The following is an 18969-nucleotide window of genomic DNA, read 5'->3' on the forward strand; positions in this document are numbered from 1 at the left end:
ATTTTATCCCCGATAGTGAGGACAAATGGAAGCTACCACGGACTTGAATTATAGGATGTTATTTATCGAGCAGCATCTGCATATCAATCGATCCTTGCGGATCTTCGCGCCAATACTTTGACGATAGGTTTTGTGGAAAGGGAGGAAACGGGTATAGATAAATAAAGAGAGTGGGTGGGAAGGATAATTACCTGCTTCGCGATCCATGGAGAATTCCGTGACTGGCAAAGGACGTAATGGCGGGAGAATGAGAAAGAGAAACGTCCACCACCCTCGTCGTCCATTATATAGGTGCCATGCTTGTTTAATCAACGCCGCCGCCGGCCTTCTTCCTTCTGCCGAATCTTCTACCTTCCTTGGCCTTTACCCCTTTGATTTTCACCGTTGCCTTTTTGTTGATCGCTCCGATAAAAGTGGAGAAAGTGAAGAACCAAATAAATAGTCATCGGTCCCGCCGCCCTGCGCAGGTGCCGCTCTTCCGCCAAAATTAACGGCCGTATCTTAAAAATGTCGCACGCGTATCGAGTTGTTCATAAAAATCGGATGAATAATACTTGAGAGAGAGGGAGAACATTCGTTATGTCCAGATCAAAACATGTTGTTCAACGTTTTTCCCGTTATATTTATATGAATCTTGTAAGCCTTGTTTCCAGACAAACAACTTTCTAACGTCTTGTTGGTGCGGATGCAAACACGTTAAGTTGGGGAATGCAAAACGCATTGGATGTGACTTTTCACTCGAGTTCAATTAGATAAATATCATCATCGTATGAATCAAGCAATGTTTCGAATTACGAAATATATTTCAACCTTACTACTGAATGGATGCATCATACAAACATGTTCTGGACCAAACCTTTGTTTGTTACAAAGCCGAAGTATGTGTGGGCAATTGCAAAAAGTATTTGTTTTTATATTGATATTTCATGGCAGTTTCCTTTTAAATTTTAAAAATTACATAACCAGTGCCCTTATACATAATTTTGTTGTCCACCCCTGCTTTGTTACTTCCTCGTCTAAAATCTTATGGTGGTGCATGAGTCGCTTCGTATATTTCAAAATGTCTTGGAATTACGAAAATTACTGATGGTTGCTGTGATTTGTGTTTGGATGTCAGTTTCAGTTGAGGCGACACGACGGTTGCCTTATGGGTATGTTCGTCATTTACGTGGATTCACCGACAGCTGCAAAACGTCTGTAAAACTTTTACAAACGCAGTAGTTGGTGAAGAAAATGTTGGTAAAAACTATCCTTGGCATTTTTGCAGCATGCATCCATAAATACACACTTTCTTAATATCAGTAGCTTGTGCACAAAAATGAAGTTCAACAGCGACGGATATTGATGATCGTTTTAGCATGGTAAACAACTGGATTAAAATACACAAACCACTCAAGGTTGATGTCGTTTCGTCCACCAAACCTCGCATGAGTACAATCAACTTTCAGTGGACGATGATGCGAACGTCCGTTTGTGAATTTAAATGTCAAACATAAAAAAAAAACGCATGAAATCGTGAATATAATTATAGAGCAAACTGTAAGCAACTCCTTGTTCTTTGTGAATTATTTGGTGTATCTGCCCATTTGACGGGAAAGCGCTATAGCACCTTGTTCAGAACATGGGCAGGAAATTAAATAACATGTAGTCGTGCCGTCCCTTGTTTGATTATAATGGACAGTGGTATTGTTTTATTTATTGTGACTAACAATCTCAGTTGAAAGATTCGAATGCTTCAAAATAAAACGATGTTGTGTTGCTTCAAAGGGCGCAGCATAACTTTGTTGAGTTGGCCACAAATATGCTAACCATGGATTGTTAGTTTGGTTTTCTTAAATGCTAGCGGAGGTTGGGCATTCTCCATTGCGCCAAAAAAAAAAAAAGAAGGTCTCCAATCCGTCATTTTGCAGCTAGCTAAAGTTTTTGCATGGCATTGTCTTAAGTAAAGTTCGATGAAACTTATAATTTTCAGTATTTAATAAGGTTGTAATATAGAAAAGCCTATAAATGATTAAGAGGGTCTGTATTATGAACGCCTGCGAAAAAAAAAAGTGAATATCTTAATATTAAAAGCTTATAAATGATTAAGATGGTAACTGTATCGTGTATGCCTTACGCAAAAAAAAGTGTAAATAAAAACCAAAATTTTGACGGTTTGTAGCTTTTAGACGACACAATTAAAACCTATCGTTTTATAAAAACCGAAATTTAACAAAAATTGAGTTATTTAATAGACGTTTGAAACTTAGTGTATTTGGGTAGTACACTCAAGACGATGTTTTCATATGAAAATTTTGAGGACGTAAGATTATTTACTTTATTTTGAAAAGACTGTGTTATGAAAAGTAGGTTGTTCAAACATCGTGTATCCAAACTTCCCCGTTTGTAAGATGATATATATGATAGTTTTCGGCCTGGATTTTTCAAGAAGTGTGCAGGTGGCTTCAAGAAACCACGGGAGCTTTTCTTTAAGGCGGTCGTGGGTGTGCTATTGGTTATTTTCCTTGCAGCGGGAGAAGCCCGCGCCTTTTCCTCTTTCTTTTCGTCTCCCTCCATTTCCATTCTTTCAGTCAGGTAGAGAGTGTGAAAGAGAGTGGGAGAGAGAGAGATGGGGACGTCTGTGCAGGTGACGCCTCTGTGCGGGGTTCACTCCGAGTACCCGCTGTCCTATCTCCTCTCGATCGACGGCTTCAACTTCCTAGTTGATTGCGGTTGGAACGACTTCTTCGACGTTGACCTCCTCCAGCCCCTCTCCAGGCAAGCATTATTCATTATCTACTGCTGCGTTACTGCTAATCCTTCCACTATTTCCCTCATTCGCTCCCTTGGTTTAGGGTTACCAGTTGAAGTTTCAACGGCTTTTGGATGTTTTCTTTTTCCCTCCCTTTTGATTATGCTATCGCTGTGAAAGGGGAATTTTAACTGGAAACTAATCCGGATTGTAACGTTTCGTGAAGGACGACGTTTACTACTTTGGTTGCTTTATAGATACTTCAATGTTGATAGACTCAGATCCTTGTACGAGAAAGATTTCATCACGATGGCTTGACTCTTGCTCTTTTAGAGGTGGATGTAGCACTTTATCAGGCGGAGCTGCCCATGAGGAACATGTTGGCTATGCTTGTTTGCGTCTTTTCTTCTTGCTTTTCTTATGGAGGAAGTTCTTTGCCCCTTCAGAAAGAATTGTTTGTTAGAGCCTTAAATAGTCAAACTTTTTGCTCATAAAACATGGAAGCTTGCTTGTGATCCTATCTGTTGACTCTTGCTCTTTTAGAGGTGGATGTAGCACTTTATCAGGCGGAGCTGCCAATGAGGAACATGTTGCCTCATCCTTGACTTTTTTCTGTCTGTGGCAAATGTTGATCTCCATATTTGTCATGGTGTGGTTGATTCGAGTTGGGTATTCCTTTCTCTTATGACCACTCCACGTCCTTCACTTTTGTGGCAGTCCCTTTGGCGTGTGAACTAGGAAATTTCAGGGGAATTCCTTTCCGTTCTTCCTTTATCTCACACACGCGCGCGCACACACACAGATACACACGCACGTAAATCCCTAAAAAAAGTTCTGCCCAGGTTCTGTTGCAAGTTATTTTCTGGGTTCCTTTTACACGATTTTTTTAATCAAGACTGAAAAAGTGACGTGATGTATTGCGTTTAAGATCAGTATCTTTATCCTTAATCCTAACTTCGATACCAACAAATTAACAAAAAACCTGACGGTGGCTACATTTTATCTCCTATGAGTGAACAACTTTGAAGAAGACAACACATCATTGGAATAGTTGAGAACCTGCCCCTACTTTGCATTAGATGCGTATAAAGAGATATGAATGATATATATTTAAAACCCATGGTGTATACTTTCTGTATCCCACTATTCCAACTTTTCCTCCTTCTCGTGTTACTTTATCTTAAGGAAATTACTATGGGTCACCTAGCTGCCAGATTTCAAGAAAATTATGGTTCACACAAAACTTGTATCTGTATGAATTCCAAACTGAAGTCTAGAATAGATAACGATGCAAAGTTGTGGGATGAAGTGTCTGTGTCAGTTATTTCTTTCAACTTCCTTTATACGCTTATTTACGTCACCATAATAAAACATCCCTATGCTTTCATGGTTCATAACCCTGCAGAGTGTCTTCCAAAATTGATGCTGTCCTGTTGTCACATCCTGATACACTTCATCTGGGGGCCCTGCCTTATGCTATGAAACATCTTGGTCTCACTGCTCCAGTTTATGCAACAGAACCTGTGTACAGATTGGGCCTCTTAACTATGTACGATCACTACCTTTCTCGTAAGGTATGTTTGCTAACAATTTTTGCTGCTCATGGGACCATTCATTGGGTTATTATCCACCTTGTTTGCAACACAGAGACATAAGATATTTGCTTTTGTTGTCTTATGCTTCAACAGTACTAGAATTTCAATTTTTTTTTCTAAAATGATTGAGCATGAAAAAAAAAATATTTCAGATGAACGGAAAGTTGAAAGTGACCTGCCATTCTTGGTTAGAAGAAAAGGTTCCACTCAGTATATTTTCTAAGGATTGTAAATCCAACATTTGCTAGTCTGTCATCCGTGCCTTTATGCAGTTTTCTTTATTTATATCAACTTTCATCTCCTCTATAAATTTCAGCTGATTGGAACTCTATTTGATGTTTCTTTTGGCTAAGTCGTTCCTCTTGAGTTGTAAATTACTAAGCTTACTAGTTTTTTGTCAACTTTATATTATTGAGTTTTGAGTCTTGACGTTATTATGTTGCATGTTTGTGCTTTACACATTGTCAGATATATAAAAGTAAGGTTTTTCTGCCTCTTTTTTGCATTTTGAAGATCGAAGTTTGGGGAATATATGTGGAAGTGTCATGTCTGTGCTGAACATGCATATAAATGATATGCATGGATCGTGTAATGTGTATCACAGTATGTGTATATCAGGCAATGCTTTTCCAAGCGAAGATTAAGTGACTCATAACTAAGATAACACAGAGCGTCTGAAATAAAGATTAAATGGGAACCTATTGATAGACCTCTAAAATGTAGTAAGTGTTCAGATCGACACATAAAGTATCAATCTTTCATTTTGGATAATAAAGAAAAAAAAAAGTCATTATTAAGAGTTCTTTGAAAAGCATGTCTCAAATACAAAGGAAGTTTCCTATTTATATACATCAGATGTCTGTTAATCTAGCTATTAGCCAGTCTTATACCTAGAAAAATAGCCAATGGATGAGCCAACCATTGTCACAAAAAAACGTGTCCTATTCGAAAGAAATGTGAAAAACATTAAAAACAAGTCAGCTGAAAAATTGAGAAAAAATGCAAAAAAAAAAAGAACACGCATTTTCCCCCTTTTTTCATGGTTTTTTCATTTTTTTAATTGCCAATATTTTATTTTCACATTTTTCATGTTCTATTTTTAATTTTTTAACTTTTTAAAAACATGCCGAGATTTTTCTGAGATTTTCAAGTTTGCTGGATTATACCCGAGAAAAGCCTTCCCATTTTATACCTGAAACGGAATTTGTGACAATGGAGTCAATAGCTAGTCCCAATGATCTGGTCAACTCAGTTTGACCAAGATGACCCACGACAAAAACATAAAATAAAAAATAATAGTGGGAAAAGACAAGGAAAAAGCATCACATGATTGAATAAATAAATAACACCTTGGTGGCAAGAAAGAAAGTACTAGGACAAGCTTGAGAAACAAGAAGCCAAAGAGATGGAATGGATAAACTAAAATAAGGCATGATCTGAGCCAAAAGAATAAGAAGAGTTGGAAGTTGGAACAAATGTCAAAGTAGTGGGTAGGAAAGGAAGGGAATAGGAAGGAAATGGAAGGGAGGAAGAAAAGACCAGTTATGCAGCCTTAGTTTGTGGATTTCTCATTTGATTTGGATACCTTGCTGAAGCAGGCTTTGGAAACATAAAAAGGGTAAGAGGTATGAGCGAGCATGTCAGCCTACTAGAATGGGGAAATAGGAATGGCTTCCACTGCTAAATGTTCTATTGCTCTAAGCATCTAATATGTTCCCCTCCATATGTGAGCAAAACCGTACACAAAGGCAGTTTTAGAGAAAGCACAATATTGCCCTTGGTAAGTTAACAGTTGAAACCATGAATACAAAAAATGCCTAGTATGCATGCAGATTTGCTATTTTTCAACATATTTTTTGGCTCAATATTTTATCATCTGTAATTCCATATTTGACTGGCTATGTGGTATGCAGCATATTGGTCATGCAATAACAGATTTCCATACGATATGACTTATATGAGTTCCCTATTGACTTCAGCTGCCAAAATTCCCTACTGATGTGATCCTTTTCTGGTTTACAAGTTTTTCTATCTAAGACTATGTTCTGTACTTGAGCTTGTTTGTAATAACATCGACAACGAATTAGTGATTTTTTTTTCCACAGCAAGTGTCAGACTTTGAACTTTTCACCTTGGATGACATCGATGCTGCATTTCAGAATATAACCCGGTTAACATACTCACAAAATTACCATCTCTCAGGTTGGTCAGGTTGGTTATATCTTTTCAAAATAATAATTTTCGGGCGAAGTAACCTTATTGCCATTCAGGTAAAGGAGAGGGTATAGTTATTGCCCCTCACGTGGCTGGGCATCTCCTGGGTGGCACAGTGTGGAAGATCACTAAAGATGGTGAGGATGTAGTATATGCTGTCGACTACAATCATCGAAAAGAAAGGTTAATGTTTCTAGTAACCTCTGCCAACATTTGCTTGCATATTTCAGCTTTATTATTTAGTGTCTTATTGTGGTGCTGTGATTAATAGGCATTTGAATGCAACTGTTTTGGGAACTTTTGTGCGTCCAGCTGTTTTAATTACAGATGCATACAATGCTTTGAATAATCAGCCATACAGGCGTCAACGGGACCAGGAATTGTTAGGTAATTCTAGTATACTCTCTGGTATTCTGCTGTAAATTGTAATGTTATTCATAGTTACCATGTTCCGAAGTATCGAGTTGTTTTTTTCCTGTTGCACGGTCTTCATTTTGTTTTTATCTGAAGATATTTAACATGATATATTATTTTGTGTGCATAAATATATCCTATTTATGGTTGTTTATTTGCCAAATAAACTGTGACTTGTATCTAGCGTTTAGATTATCTGCATTGCCTGCTTTATTTAGATTGCTGCTATCCTCTTGTCTTGATCTTGAAGAATCTTCTGAACATGGAAGTAAACAGTAAAACGGAACATGTAGAATATTATAGAACAAATATAGGTTATCTCTGCATCCATTCTGATTGGGAAAATTAAGAATGCATCCACTAATCAATTCAAGCAGCTTGAGTGATGTATCTGAAATTCTGAATATCTATTTTCCTTGTGTTCTTCTGTAGATTCTATATTGAAGGCATTGCGGGCAGGTGGAAATGTGCTGCTTCCAATTGATACTGCTGGACGAGTACTGGAACTTGTCTTAATATTGGAACAAGTAAGTGTGTTGAATATTATCCATAATTTGTATATAAGGGATCTTATTGATGAAGTCCTTAAAGTTCATCCTTCTTTGCAGCACTGGGCACAGGATCGTCTCAATTACCCTATTATATTTCTTACTAATGTTGCAGCAAGCACAATTGACTATGTCAAAAGTTTCCTTGAGTGGATGAGTGATTCTATAGCAAAGTCCTTTGAGCAATCACGTGATAATGCTTTTGTCTTGAAGTAAGGATTCTTAAACTACTGTGCTACATTCATTGATCACCCTGAAGATATTGCTTTGCGATGTCCCTTGTTTTGGCAAGTGCTGTAATTTTCATGTGATGCTGATTCTAGTTCTGTCCAGTAACGGCTTTCTCTGTCAGTCTGACATATGTCTGGAGGTGCTGCAAGTGCACTTGAAAGAATAAACCTTGTTAGTGTTTCCAGCATGTTGATCCTTGTGAAAGGAATAGTGGATCTTTTTTTTTTTCTCTTATTTCCTTATAGAAGATGTCCTATGCTCCTTCAGAAAGAAATTCTTTCTTAGAAAGATTAAAATAGTGTTCATTTGAACCTTTTGCTTGTAAACTCTGCAAGCTTGATCACATTGCTGTCTGTTGTTTTCTGATGGGAACTGAAAGAATGCAAAATGATGCTTTATGGCTTGTCTTCTTACCATGTTAAAAACATTTTCTTATTTTGAAATTTCTTTGTCAGATTTATGCATTTCAGTAAGTATATTTTATGTTTTTATTTTTTTGTTGTTTTCTAGAGTTTTGCATTCGTAACTATTTTGAAAGTGGTGTTAAATTTTTTATCACACTTAAATCTTTTAACAAAACTATCATATTCTTTTCTTCTTTTGCCAAATATTTGCCGACACATCCTAATCCAGTAATTTTTTGGTTTTTCTAAATCATTCACACTCTTATATATTTGTAAAAAACTCATTCTAAATCATTGACACTCTTATACATTTGTAAAAAACTCATATATATTTGCAAGTCTGTAAATTTTGAAAATTTTTTATCAAACATGTTAAAAGCATTTTTTGAATTTTAAATTTCTTTGTCAAATTTTATGCATTTTGAAGTAATTATAAGAAACATTTTTTTTCTAAATCTGATAAATTAATGAGCATTCATAAAGTTTTGCTCTCTTAACTATTTTGAAAGTTTTCATTTCAGTCTCTTCCATATATAAAAAATTGCAGAAAATCTGTCTAGTTGGCTATGCTTGTTTGCGACTTTTCTTCTTGCTTTTCTTATGGAGGAAGTTCTTTGCCCCTTCAGAGACAATTGTTTGTTAGAGCCTTAAATAGTCAAACTTTTTGCTCATAAAACATGGAAGCTTGCTTCTGATCCTATCTGTTGTGTCCTGCTGGGGTACTGAAAGGATGCAAATGGTGCTTTATGGGTTGGCTTCTTACCCTAGAAAACTTCCAGTCCCTGCTGTATATACACACAAAAATTTTATAGTTGGCTGTTTGTGAAGGATGGAACTGAAGTGACTGTTGAATTGCCTTTGTAACTGCGCCATATTTCCTTTTCTCACCTTTTTAATTTCCTGTGATTTTATAGGCATGTGAATGTCCTACTCAACAAGAATGAGTTGGAAAAATTGCCAGAGGGTCCAAAGGTGAGGCTTCCAGTCCTCCAAAAATCCCACCCTCCTCCTCTTCATTTCTGTTTTACCATGTTGAAATGTTCCAATGTCTTGTCTAGGTTGTTCTGGCATCCATGGCTAGTTTGGAAGAGGGTTTTTCTCATGATATATTTGTTGAATGGGCAAGTGAATCAAAGAACTTGGTGATTTTCACTGAAAGAGGCCAGGTATTAGTGGTTAGCTTGGCATGTTGCCTTTTTTTCATTGTTTCTTCCAAGAATTCAGGCTTCACATTGGCCTCCAGCTATTCTCATTTTGGTTTGATCTTATTTCCCTTTATATCTGTTGGGGGTTATTAAAACCGTTTGGATTTTTCCTACCAGTATAAGAATATGTATTGTGTTGCAACTGTGTAGTTTTGGACAATTGCGTATCTCTGGGAAAAGGGTCATCCTTTTCTGCCAGTTGAGAATGGGTCGTACTTTATTGTTGTATCCCAACATCTTTTCCATTTGTCTTTGTTTCACAATTAACTACTGTTTTGGAATTCGTTGTAATCTAGAGCTAACCTTTGGACTTAATGTCCTTAGTTCCTCAAGCATGTACATTTGCTTCAGAATTTACTTGTATTTATTGTTATTTGTGTCCTTCTAGTTTGGAACACTTGCTCGTATGCTTCAAGTTGATCCACCTCCTAAAGCTGTGAAGGTCACTGTGAGCAAAAGGGTTCCTTTGGTTGGGGAGGAACTTCGAGCATATGAAGAAGAGCAGAGCCGCATTAAAAAAGAAGAGGCACTGAAGGCAAGTCTGAAGGAAGAGGACTTAAAATCCTCTAATGAGGTTGTTCAGTCTGATCCAATGGTTATTGATTCCACCAAGGGCAGCACTTTGTCAGAAGGTATGGATGTTTGTGCTGCAACATTTTTCATTAGCAAAGCATTTGTGCCTTAATTTACATTTGAGGGATTATTCCTTTTCAAGGTCTTCCAAAGAAATGGATAGTTTTGGTTGAACTTTGAACCTATTTAAGAGGATGGTGCACTCTTGTTATTGTTATGCTACCGAGCAAGTGACTTGGGTACTTTCATGTAAGGGTTATTTCTGCCTACAGTGAGATAAGTAAAAAGTTGAAAATGCAAAAGCTACCTTAAGATTTTCTCATTGACTTATTACCACTCTGAAAGGAAAATACACCTTGAGCATTAGACTTTTCAATGCATTATCAGCACATGAGCAATGACAAGGCATGAAACAGGCGAAACTTTGCTGTTACAAGAGCCTGGTGGGTGGAGTGGAGCCCATGAAAGGGCCTGGACAGGTCTCATTCAGGATCTCTGCAATGCACTCAATTGGAAAGAGGGGAAAAATGTAAAGAGGCGGAAAAGAACAAGAGGAGAAAGGATGGGGGGGGGTGAGAAACTCCACCTCAGTCAACATACTAGAACATGGAACCCCAAAAAAATTAAGCCTTTGGCTTTTGGGGTTAAAAGGGTTCAAGAATAATATTTGTTTGGACTGCTTAGTCTCAGGTATACTTTCTAGGTTAGGGTTTTTGCAGATTTTTCTGTTTCATTTTCAGTTTGTTTTTAAGCTGAAGATATACATCAGTAGGTAACTGTAGTTGAGATCAAACTCCCATCTTCCTTTTTATTCTGATTTAAAGATCCTGTGGTGTTATATTTGAATGTACATGTAACAATAAGAATGGCCATTTTATGATATAAAATTTGTAAGACATACCGATTGTGGTAGATTGATAAAAAGAAGCCATTGCCTTGGAAAATGCCTCCTAATGGTTTTAGAAAAGGCATTGCTAGGCACATAGGAAGGCTGGTTTTTCTTCGGGACATAAATAGTCCAACTAAAAATATGTGGCATTTTCACAAATATTGCCTTTCTTTTCCTAATATTGAGTTAAAACTGAAAAAAAGGAAAAACAGAAAATGGAAAAAATCGTAGAATATTGCTGGAATGAAAGTATGGCAAAATTATCATGCTTTTGTCAGGAAAACATTTTAAAATATATTTTAAATGTTTTAACTTCTAAGGTTTCTTCTAACATCTTAATAAGTATTTTGAATTTTTATTTCTTGTAATAAATATAAAATCCAGTATTTCGTAAATTTTCTAGTTACATTTATTTTTTTTAAATTTTTCTAAATTCCTGAAGTTTTCCTGAGAAAACTAAACTTCCTAACTAATGACTAAAAAACATGACTACTAGAAACCCCAGACTGACATTTGTGACACTGGTATATGATGCATTGACATATTCCAGGACGAAGGTAAAATAAGTTAAAAAAATGAGATGTGATTACTAGGGTTGAGAGGCCTCCATAGGCATACGAAAGATTGATGGATGTCAGTGATTTTAAACTTTACATTCTATAGAATCAAGAAATGTGAATTATAACACTTTCTAATTTGTGATCCTGATATGTTAGTGAATTTAGTTGGCATTAATGAAGCACCATTTTTTTCAAGCTTTTTGCATTTGAAATTCGAGGATTAGCACTGAAAAATACTGAAAATGTGGGGATAGCTTCGGCACTTCTGCTGGAAGTTTTGTTATTGCTTATTTATTTTTTTTTTGATTCAGTGTGTTGATGTAAAACTTTTCATGGTTCATGGCATAGATATAAGAGAAAGCATACTTCCATTTTCCTTTTCACATGCTTAAAGCCTCAAATTTTTGGTTATTAGCCTTTTTCTTTATCACATGAAGTATCCAGAATATTTAACTTCATCATTTGGTCGATGTGTGCGCATTGGAACAATTCCAGTTCATATTGTTTGCTTAATGCCGATTTTTACCATTAACTCCACTTGAATCCTTGGCCATTATCTGTATGCCTTTACATTTTTTTTTTGTTGAGAATTGCCGAAGCTAAGTTTATTGATTGGGCATTTTTCCTCCCTTAGCAATTAGCCATAACGCCAGTGGGCTGCGGGACATCCTAATTGATGGATTTGTTCCTCCTTCCTCCAGTGTTGCTCCAATGTTTCCCTTTTTTGAGAACTCAACTGAATGGGATGATTTTGGTGAGGTTATCAACCCTGATGATTATATGATAAAGGAGGAAGATGTTGATCAAAATCTTTTTGCTGTAAGTTTTTATAATATCGACTTTTTCTTTTGCTTGTCATTGCTGACATGTCAATGCTACATGTCCTAATTGTGCAGTTTCAGTTGTTTGTTTTAGCTTGTTTCTTCCACTCCTTTTCTTATGTTTTCGTGGACTTATCCTGAGGTTTTTCTGTCAGTTTCTCTATTGTTCTCATTATTATGGTTCTTCTTGAAAATTGAAATGCATATGGAAAAGCCATTATTCTTGTTATTTGAATTTTTCCTATAAAGTGTAAACCATTTGACATGCATATTGATGCTGAAGAGTGGCTAGTTTGTGATCTTTTTTTCTTTTTGTATTTTAGGGGGTTGGAGTTGGCAATAAGATTGATGAAATCTCTGCAGAGTTGCTTCTTGACACGAAACCTTCAAAAGTAGTTTCAAATGAAATAACTGTAAGTGTTGGTTTTTGATACTCCCCATGTGAAGCATATATGGTATGTTTGCATGAATGGTTGAAACGACTGTAACTGAGGGGAGTGTTTATTCAGATACTTCCTCTGTCAGGTATATTTAATGTGTGAATGACAATCCTCATCCTACGATGGATTTAAAAATCATGTTCCTGCTGAAGCTATTTTGAGTTTCAGAGTTTCAGTGGTTATTTGTGTCATTTGTTGTAAATGTTTCAGGGATCCTGGTCAGTAACAGGCATGTTTCTGTTCTTTGTGTCTAGGTGCAAGTGAAGTGCTCGCTGATCTATATGGACTTTGAAGGTCGTTCGGATGGTCATTCCATGAAGTCAATCATAAAAAATGTGGCACCACTAAAGCTTGTGCGTCTACTGTATGCTTCATGCTTTTTGGGCTTGTTTTCTAGTTTTCCTTTTCCTGAGTTCTTGCAAACAGCGCTTGTTTAAGCATATTGGCTTCCTCCTCAACCACATTTAACTATATTACAATCACTGATAGCATTTTGTGTTACTGTAGATGGCTAAATTGTTACCTTTGAGTTACTTTATGGACTGCATATAAAGAGTCCTGCCATCTTACATGACAAATGTGTTATTTCTTTCTTTTTTCTCCTGTTGATTTTGACAGCCTACTAAATTCTGTTATCACACTTTAATTATTCCGCAGTTTCTGGTACCTAGTTTTGCTGCTTATTCATTTTTGTTTTTTTGACATGAAGGTGTTAGTACATGGTTCAGCAGAAGCCACAGAACATTTAAAACAGCATTGCTTAAAGAATGTATGCTCTCATGTGTATGCTCCACAGATTGATGAAACCATTGATGTTACCTCAGATTTATCTGCTTACAAGGTGCTTCCAGGAGTTCCCAGTGGCATGCATTTCACTGTTCTTATGCACTCCTTATATGAAACTATTGAACATTTTTTCTCTTCGGCTAAGCAATTTTTCATAGCTTTAATCTTTATCTCTTTGTTGTATTTCTTCAGATTCAGCTGTCCGAAAGAGTCATGAGTAATGTTCTGTTCAAGAAGGTACATATTTGTCTTTCTTAGGCATCTTATTGAAAACAATCCTTTGGTTGACTATGACATGTGGTTAAATTCTTGCTCAGATGAATTTGCTTCACCATTTGAATTTTTTTTTTTGCCTTATTTTTTAGTTGAACTTCATCTACATGGGTTATTATTGAACAATTAGTGGATGATGCATCTTCTGAACATTTTGGCAGTTCATATGCTATTACTGTTCCTTGAATAAGTGGGGTGATCTATTTTTCGGGCTCTTGTTTTCCTAAGGTGGCCTTATAAGAAGAGTGGAGACATGCATGAGGGTGATGCCATGATATTTTAACAGTATTTAGAGCTATGGTTGTTAAATCAATATTATGTTCTTGATGGCTATGAGCCAATATGACGCAATTGCAATCTCGTGGGTAATGCTCTTAACTAAAAGTTCATTTGACCTCCAAAATTTGAAGGTTGGATATGAGATGCTTAAGCTAGAGGGTTACTACTAGTGACTAAGAATGTAGTTTGTGCAAGTGATCCTTATAGCAAAGTGCATTTAAGAGCTGCCTTAACAGAGAATCATTCTGGGATACAATATAGATTGTTTAAATGGGTGGTTCTTTTATATTCTAGGTTTCAAAATCTCTGTTCAGACTTCAGAGTATGCAACTTGCCGTCAAGTTCTTTTACCCTATCTTTCTCGGTCTCAAGTGTACCCATCCTTGACCCCAAGGAATAAGTTGAAATCTCAACGTGGACAAATTAGTAAGTTTATCAGGAATTGTCGTAAAAGAGGAATTGGGCCAATCAACTGTAACTGTATGGTAATAAACGTAGAACTGAATAATCTTTTTTCCCCTGTTTAGCTTTAACTCTTTGATGGGTTCAGTTTTATGAAATTTAAGTTCATTGTGTCAACAATAGAGCTGATACTACCGTCAGCATAGAGGTGTTCGTGTCAGTAAGGAAATCTGATTGGAGCAGATTTTTAGCAGGCTCATGATTGGTCTATCAAATTGTATGATGAACTAACCTTGGCTGGATTATCATCTCATTTGCGTAAAGGCTACAGCATATGAATCAACCTCAACCTTGTGGTGATGATAGAGCTAGTGCCTGTTAATCATGTTTGGGTACAGCAAAGTAGATGGGACAAGGAAAAACTTAAAAGTTGAAAAAGAAACTGATTCAGAAAAGGAAAAGAGAGGTGGTAGGGAATAAGTCAAGAAGCAAAGAAAATTTTAGGAAAAGGTTAAATTCTATGTCACATGGATGTGGCATATAGGTTGCAGCACCTAAGTTGACTTTGGTGCAGGTGTGCAATTAAATGCAGTTGTATGTATTCACTGTTATATATATTCCATTCACTAATGTATGCACATACAGACATCCTTGTATGTATCTGTTTATGTGTATCACTTGGACTTTGTTGTTCACTCTCCTCTGGCCATTTAGGTCATCGAGCCTTTTCAGCGTTTATATTTGTGATGAATCCAATCATTAGGATCAATTCTAATGTTAAGAAATATAAGATTAGAAAAGAAAACATGAAAAAACTTATATGTAGTATAAGGGCTATAAAATCAACGGTCTTAGCTTTATAGCTGATAAAATCCAGGATAGACATAAAAACCATTATTCTTTTTTTTTTAAATTTCTTCATCTTTGGATTCTGAGCATCTGTGCAGTTAGATTTACCGGAAAAGGTTTATTGCGTGTGGTTATCTGAACTACTTGATGCAACTAAGATATTGATCTTGGTGTTCTTGCAGTTGGGTGAGTATGAGATAGCTTGGATTGATGGAGAAGTGGGGAAGGTGGATGACATGCTTTCTTTGCTCCCATTATCATCTGCTGCACCTCCACATAAATCTGTTCTGGTTGGTGATTTGAAATTGGCAGATTTTAAGCACTTTCTTTCCAGTAAAGGTGTTTCGGTATGCCCTCTCTCTCTCTCTCTCCCCTTCTCTTTTTGAGCAAATATTTAATCCTTCTGTTGCATATTGGGTGATTTTGAGCTTCAAATCTCGCTTCTTGGTCTAATTGTGGCTGGACAACATCCACGCAAGCTATGAATGAACCAACATGAGATGTTTATTTCATTCGTATTTTTGGTTTATTTTAGGTGACAATTTTGGAACAGTTTATACATTTGTTAAATTCAAACCTTTGCTATTCATGTAACTTATCTGATCTCATGAAAAAATAAAGAATTTCAGACAAAGTGGTGCTCCTTTGAAACTAATAACAATACCAAGCTGCACGAATTACCAAATTTTGTTTTATGTCTGATTCAGCATTGGTATCAAACATATTGTTGGACCTAAAATTCATTGAAACACTTGTAAGGAAGTTAAGAACATAAGATTTAGGTAGGTGATACTGGACTTTTTCATGTGCAAATGCATTTGCGTGGATGTTAAGAGGAAAAGATATCAAATATATTAGAGCAGCTAAAATTACATTAAGGTATTTTAGAACCCAACCTGTGGTTAAGGATAAAAATGGATAGTCAAAAAATTGGGAAGTCTTAGCTGCTTACATGTGAAAGCACTTCAATAACGAGTATTTCAGGGGATTCCAAGAGCTAACACTTGGGAAGGTGTGATGGACAGGGTATGAATAAACGCTGGTTTTTCTGATCATAGGTACTCCTGTTCTTTTCTAGCAGAATCATTCTCAGTAAGCATATTTTTAATGGTACACCAGTGGGTCTCGACACCACCGTCCCAGATATTCCTCAAAATCTTTGCTAAATTTCTGTAGAAATTAGAAACTCAATGGAAGTAGAGATATACAGTAGTTGGACGGGGTTGTATGATATCCTCATTCACTGAGGAGGCTGGGTACATGAGGCGGGCACATAATAGTGCATTATAGTTAAATAATACTGGAGGCTACTGATGGACAATAATGGCCGTGGAAATTAGTGACGGACGGGGAAAAACTGGTCAACAGGTTTGGTTAAAGAATTTATTTGCAGTGCTGGATAGTCCTTTCGTCATGGATTGCAATAGGAGTGGCAGAAGTTGATAGGCATTTTGTAAATGGTTGTAGCAAGGTATTATTAACTGTAGGACAGAGATTGCTTTGAAGTTCGAGATAGATAGAATTGGTGCTAATACATGTTTTTTACTGGACCATTGATAAGTTAAAGGAGTTTTAAAGTTCAGTTTTCCTGGCCTTTGTCAGATTATTAATTCAAATTAAGCGCCTGTGTGCGACACATGGATTTCAAGATGGGAATGGTGTGGATGCAAACATGCAAACCAGAAGCTTTCAGGAAATAGAAGTCAAGGTTAATGGAAAATAGAAAAAAAAATATTAGTTCCAAAAATGTAGATCACATCTGTATAACACTAATGTCTAATGTCATCATATTTGTAAAATATCCATGTCACCCCGAACTTCTATATACATTTTTCATTGTCGGATCACATCCCACATTTTTTACTTTTATCTATTCATTAATTTTCTTTTGCTTAAACGCACTTTGTTTAGGTGGAACTCTCTGGTGGTGTATTACGTTGTGGTGAGTATGTGACAGTGCGGAAGGTCAGGGATTCAACTCAGAAGGTAAGTCAGTTGCATGGTGTATATTTTGTCTGAAACCATATCACTGATAGCAGAATCCCTCAAAGATGTAGAACTGAAGAGTCACTCTTACTCTGTAATATACGTGGTGTTTTTTTTTTTTTTTTCACACAGCTCCTTATTCAATTCTTTTGAGGTATCCCCGTTCCTATGTCTTGGAAAAGAACTCTAAATTGCCTTGCCTCTTGGTACAGAACCTTCTACGTCCTTCGTGCCCATTGGAAGGTACCCTCAGCTTTAACTTGCATCAAGGGGCTACTTGTGGCTTCCAAATGGTCGTCCTGTGTCAAGCAACACAATCTCCTCCCATACCTGAGAAACCAGAGTCCGTGGTGTAGTAGTTATTTTATCGGGGCAGAGGGTCAGCGAATATGTTTCACGACAAAATGGTTTTTTTGGGCTGCATAGATTGGTTTGTTTCTATAACAAATCAATGCCATATTTTGACAAATATAAAAATACAAGAAGATATTTTTTTTGTCCTTTCACACACACACACAGATATATATATATATTACTTAGTCTAATCCTTATCAATGTTCTTCCTTTTTGCAGAGTGGCACTCAGCATGTGGTCATTGAGGGTCCACTTTGCGAAGAATTCTACAAGATCAGGGAGTACTTGTATTCTCAATTTTATCTGCTGTGAGAATGTATTATAATTAAAATTTTGACCCAGAGCTTGTGTAGATTCTAAGCTCTAAGTATTGCTAACCGTCAATTTGGTTCACTTGCCATTACTGTACCATCAGTCTTAAATAGAAGTGTGGAATTATGCAGTCAAAATATTTGCCGATCTCAGTCCCCTCAAACCTGGCAATCAATACATTTACACATCCAGAATGCAGGAAACGTTCCTGTGCTTTTCACCAACCTAAAAATGAAAAAAATATTGTGGTTACCGTAATTTTGCTCGATTTTTTTTTTCTTGTTCCATACATTGGGTGGCTTAGAGTATTTTGATGTACAAAAAAGTCGAGTATGTTAGTGAGCAAGTCATAATCAAAATCAAGGTGACTATTTTCATGGGGTCATGGGATCTGGAGGCCATCTTGGTTCCTTGGCTCGAACTGCTCTAGCTTAACGTGGTTTGCAGAACCATCTGCTTGGTGGGAGGGAATGAGTTGCCGATGGGTCCAAACTCGTGTGTTATTTTTGTTGGTTTTAGGTGGATGATTTAATTCTTATTCGATCTCAAGCAATTTTAACTATTCCAAATCCGTGCCTTTTGCATCTCTAGGTGCTACCAACGTTGTTAGGCCTAAGTAGTATTAGTCTATTAGACAGTAAGGCAAATGCTGTTACGGTTGGATGAGTATGAAATCATTATTGTTATTAGAATTGAAACGATATAGGAGCTGATGCGTGCCCTCTTGAAACCATCAGCTCATATTGGCCGTAAATTGGCTGCCACTTATGTGCTTTTATTTTTAACTCTTATACCCTGTTTTATCCGATAAGTCTATTCACTTTTATGCTGATATTGTAACAACCTAGTCTATTTCCACAAAGACTCATAGTTTGGTGGATCCCAACCCATTCTTTATCTGGTTTGGTTTCTGTTCCAAAAGGCATAGGGACTAGAACAACTAATTCTACATATAAGCCCCATATAAATTTAGAGGACCAAACATTTGGGGTTTTATAATTCATCACCCATAAAACATGCACTTTCGTGTGTGTGAGATCATAGGTCCAAGTATTGAACCAGTTCTGATATCACTATAACGATTCAGGTCGCTTGCATATTGG

The 18969-nt window shown here is 36.6% G+C and overlaps 2 protein-coding genes across 2 annotated transcripts in view; one reads left to right on the forward strand and one right to left on the reverse strand.

Annotated features, from left to right (window-relative positions):
* The window catches only part of LOC116252603 (acyl-CoA hydrolase 2), a 35643-nt gene extending 35175 nt beyond the window's left edge, over positions 1 to 468 (reverse strand). The window contains exon 1 of the mRNA XM_031626977.2: positions 192 to 468. Coding sequence (XP_031482837.1) covers positions 192 to 207 — 16 coding nt within the window. The 5' untranslated portion in view covers positions 208 to 468. The remainder of the gene's footprint in view (positions 1 to 191) is intronic.
* A 1956-nt stretch (positions 469 to 2424) lies between these two features.
* Positions 2425 to 18003, forward strand: LOC116253403 (cleavage and polyadenylation specificity factor subunit 2). The gene is made up of 18 exons (XM_031628203.2): positions 2425 to 2757; positions 4137 to 4305; positions 6432 to 6528; positions 6597 to 6723; positions 6812 to 6927; positions 7387 to 7481; positions 7563 to 7714; positions 9052 to 9109; positions 9196 to 9303; positions 9731 to 9974; positions 11999 to 12183; positions 12509 to 12598; positions 12880 to 12978; positions 13335 to 13466; positions 13604 to 13648; positions 15397 to 15561; positions 17126 to 17200; positions 17774 to 18003. The coding sequence occupies exons 1-18, from the start codon at positions 2609 to 2611 to the stop codon at positions 17864 to 17866; spliced, it is 2199 nt and encodes a 732-aa protein (XP_031484063.1). The 5' UTR covers positions 2425 to 2608; the 3' UTR covers positions 17867 to 18003.
* The last annotated feature ends 966 nt before the right edge of the window (positions 18004 to 18969 follow it).

This window comes from Nymphaea colorata, chromosome 4 (genome assembly GCF_008831285.2).
Source record: "Nymphaea colorata isolate Beijing-Zhang1983 chromosome 4, ASM883128v2, whole genome shotgun sequence".
NCBI lineage: Eukaryota > Viridiplantae > Streptophyta > Magnoliopsida > Nymphaeales > Nymphaeaceae > Nymphaea > Nymphaea colorata.

Coding starts and splice junctions, on each gene's coding strand:
- LOC116253403 (XM_031628203.2), top strand. CDS start 2,609: ATGGGGACGTCTGTGCAGGTGACGCCTCTGTGCGGGGTTCACTCCGAG. Junction 7,482..7,562: donor TTGTCTTAATATTGGAACAA/GTAAGTGTGTTG, acceptor CCTTCTTTGCAG/CACTGGGCACAGGATCGTCT. Junction 13,649..15,396: donor GTAATGTTCTGTTCAAGAAG/GTACATATTTGT, acceptor GTGTTCTTGCAG/TTGGGTGAGTATGAGATAGC.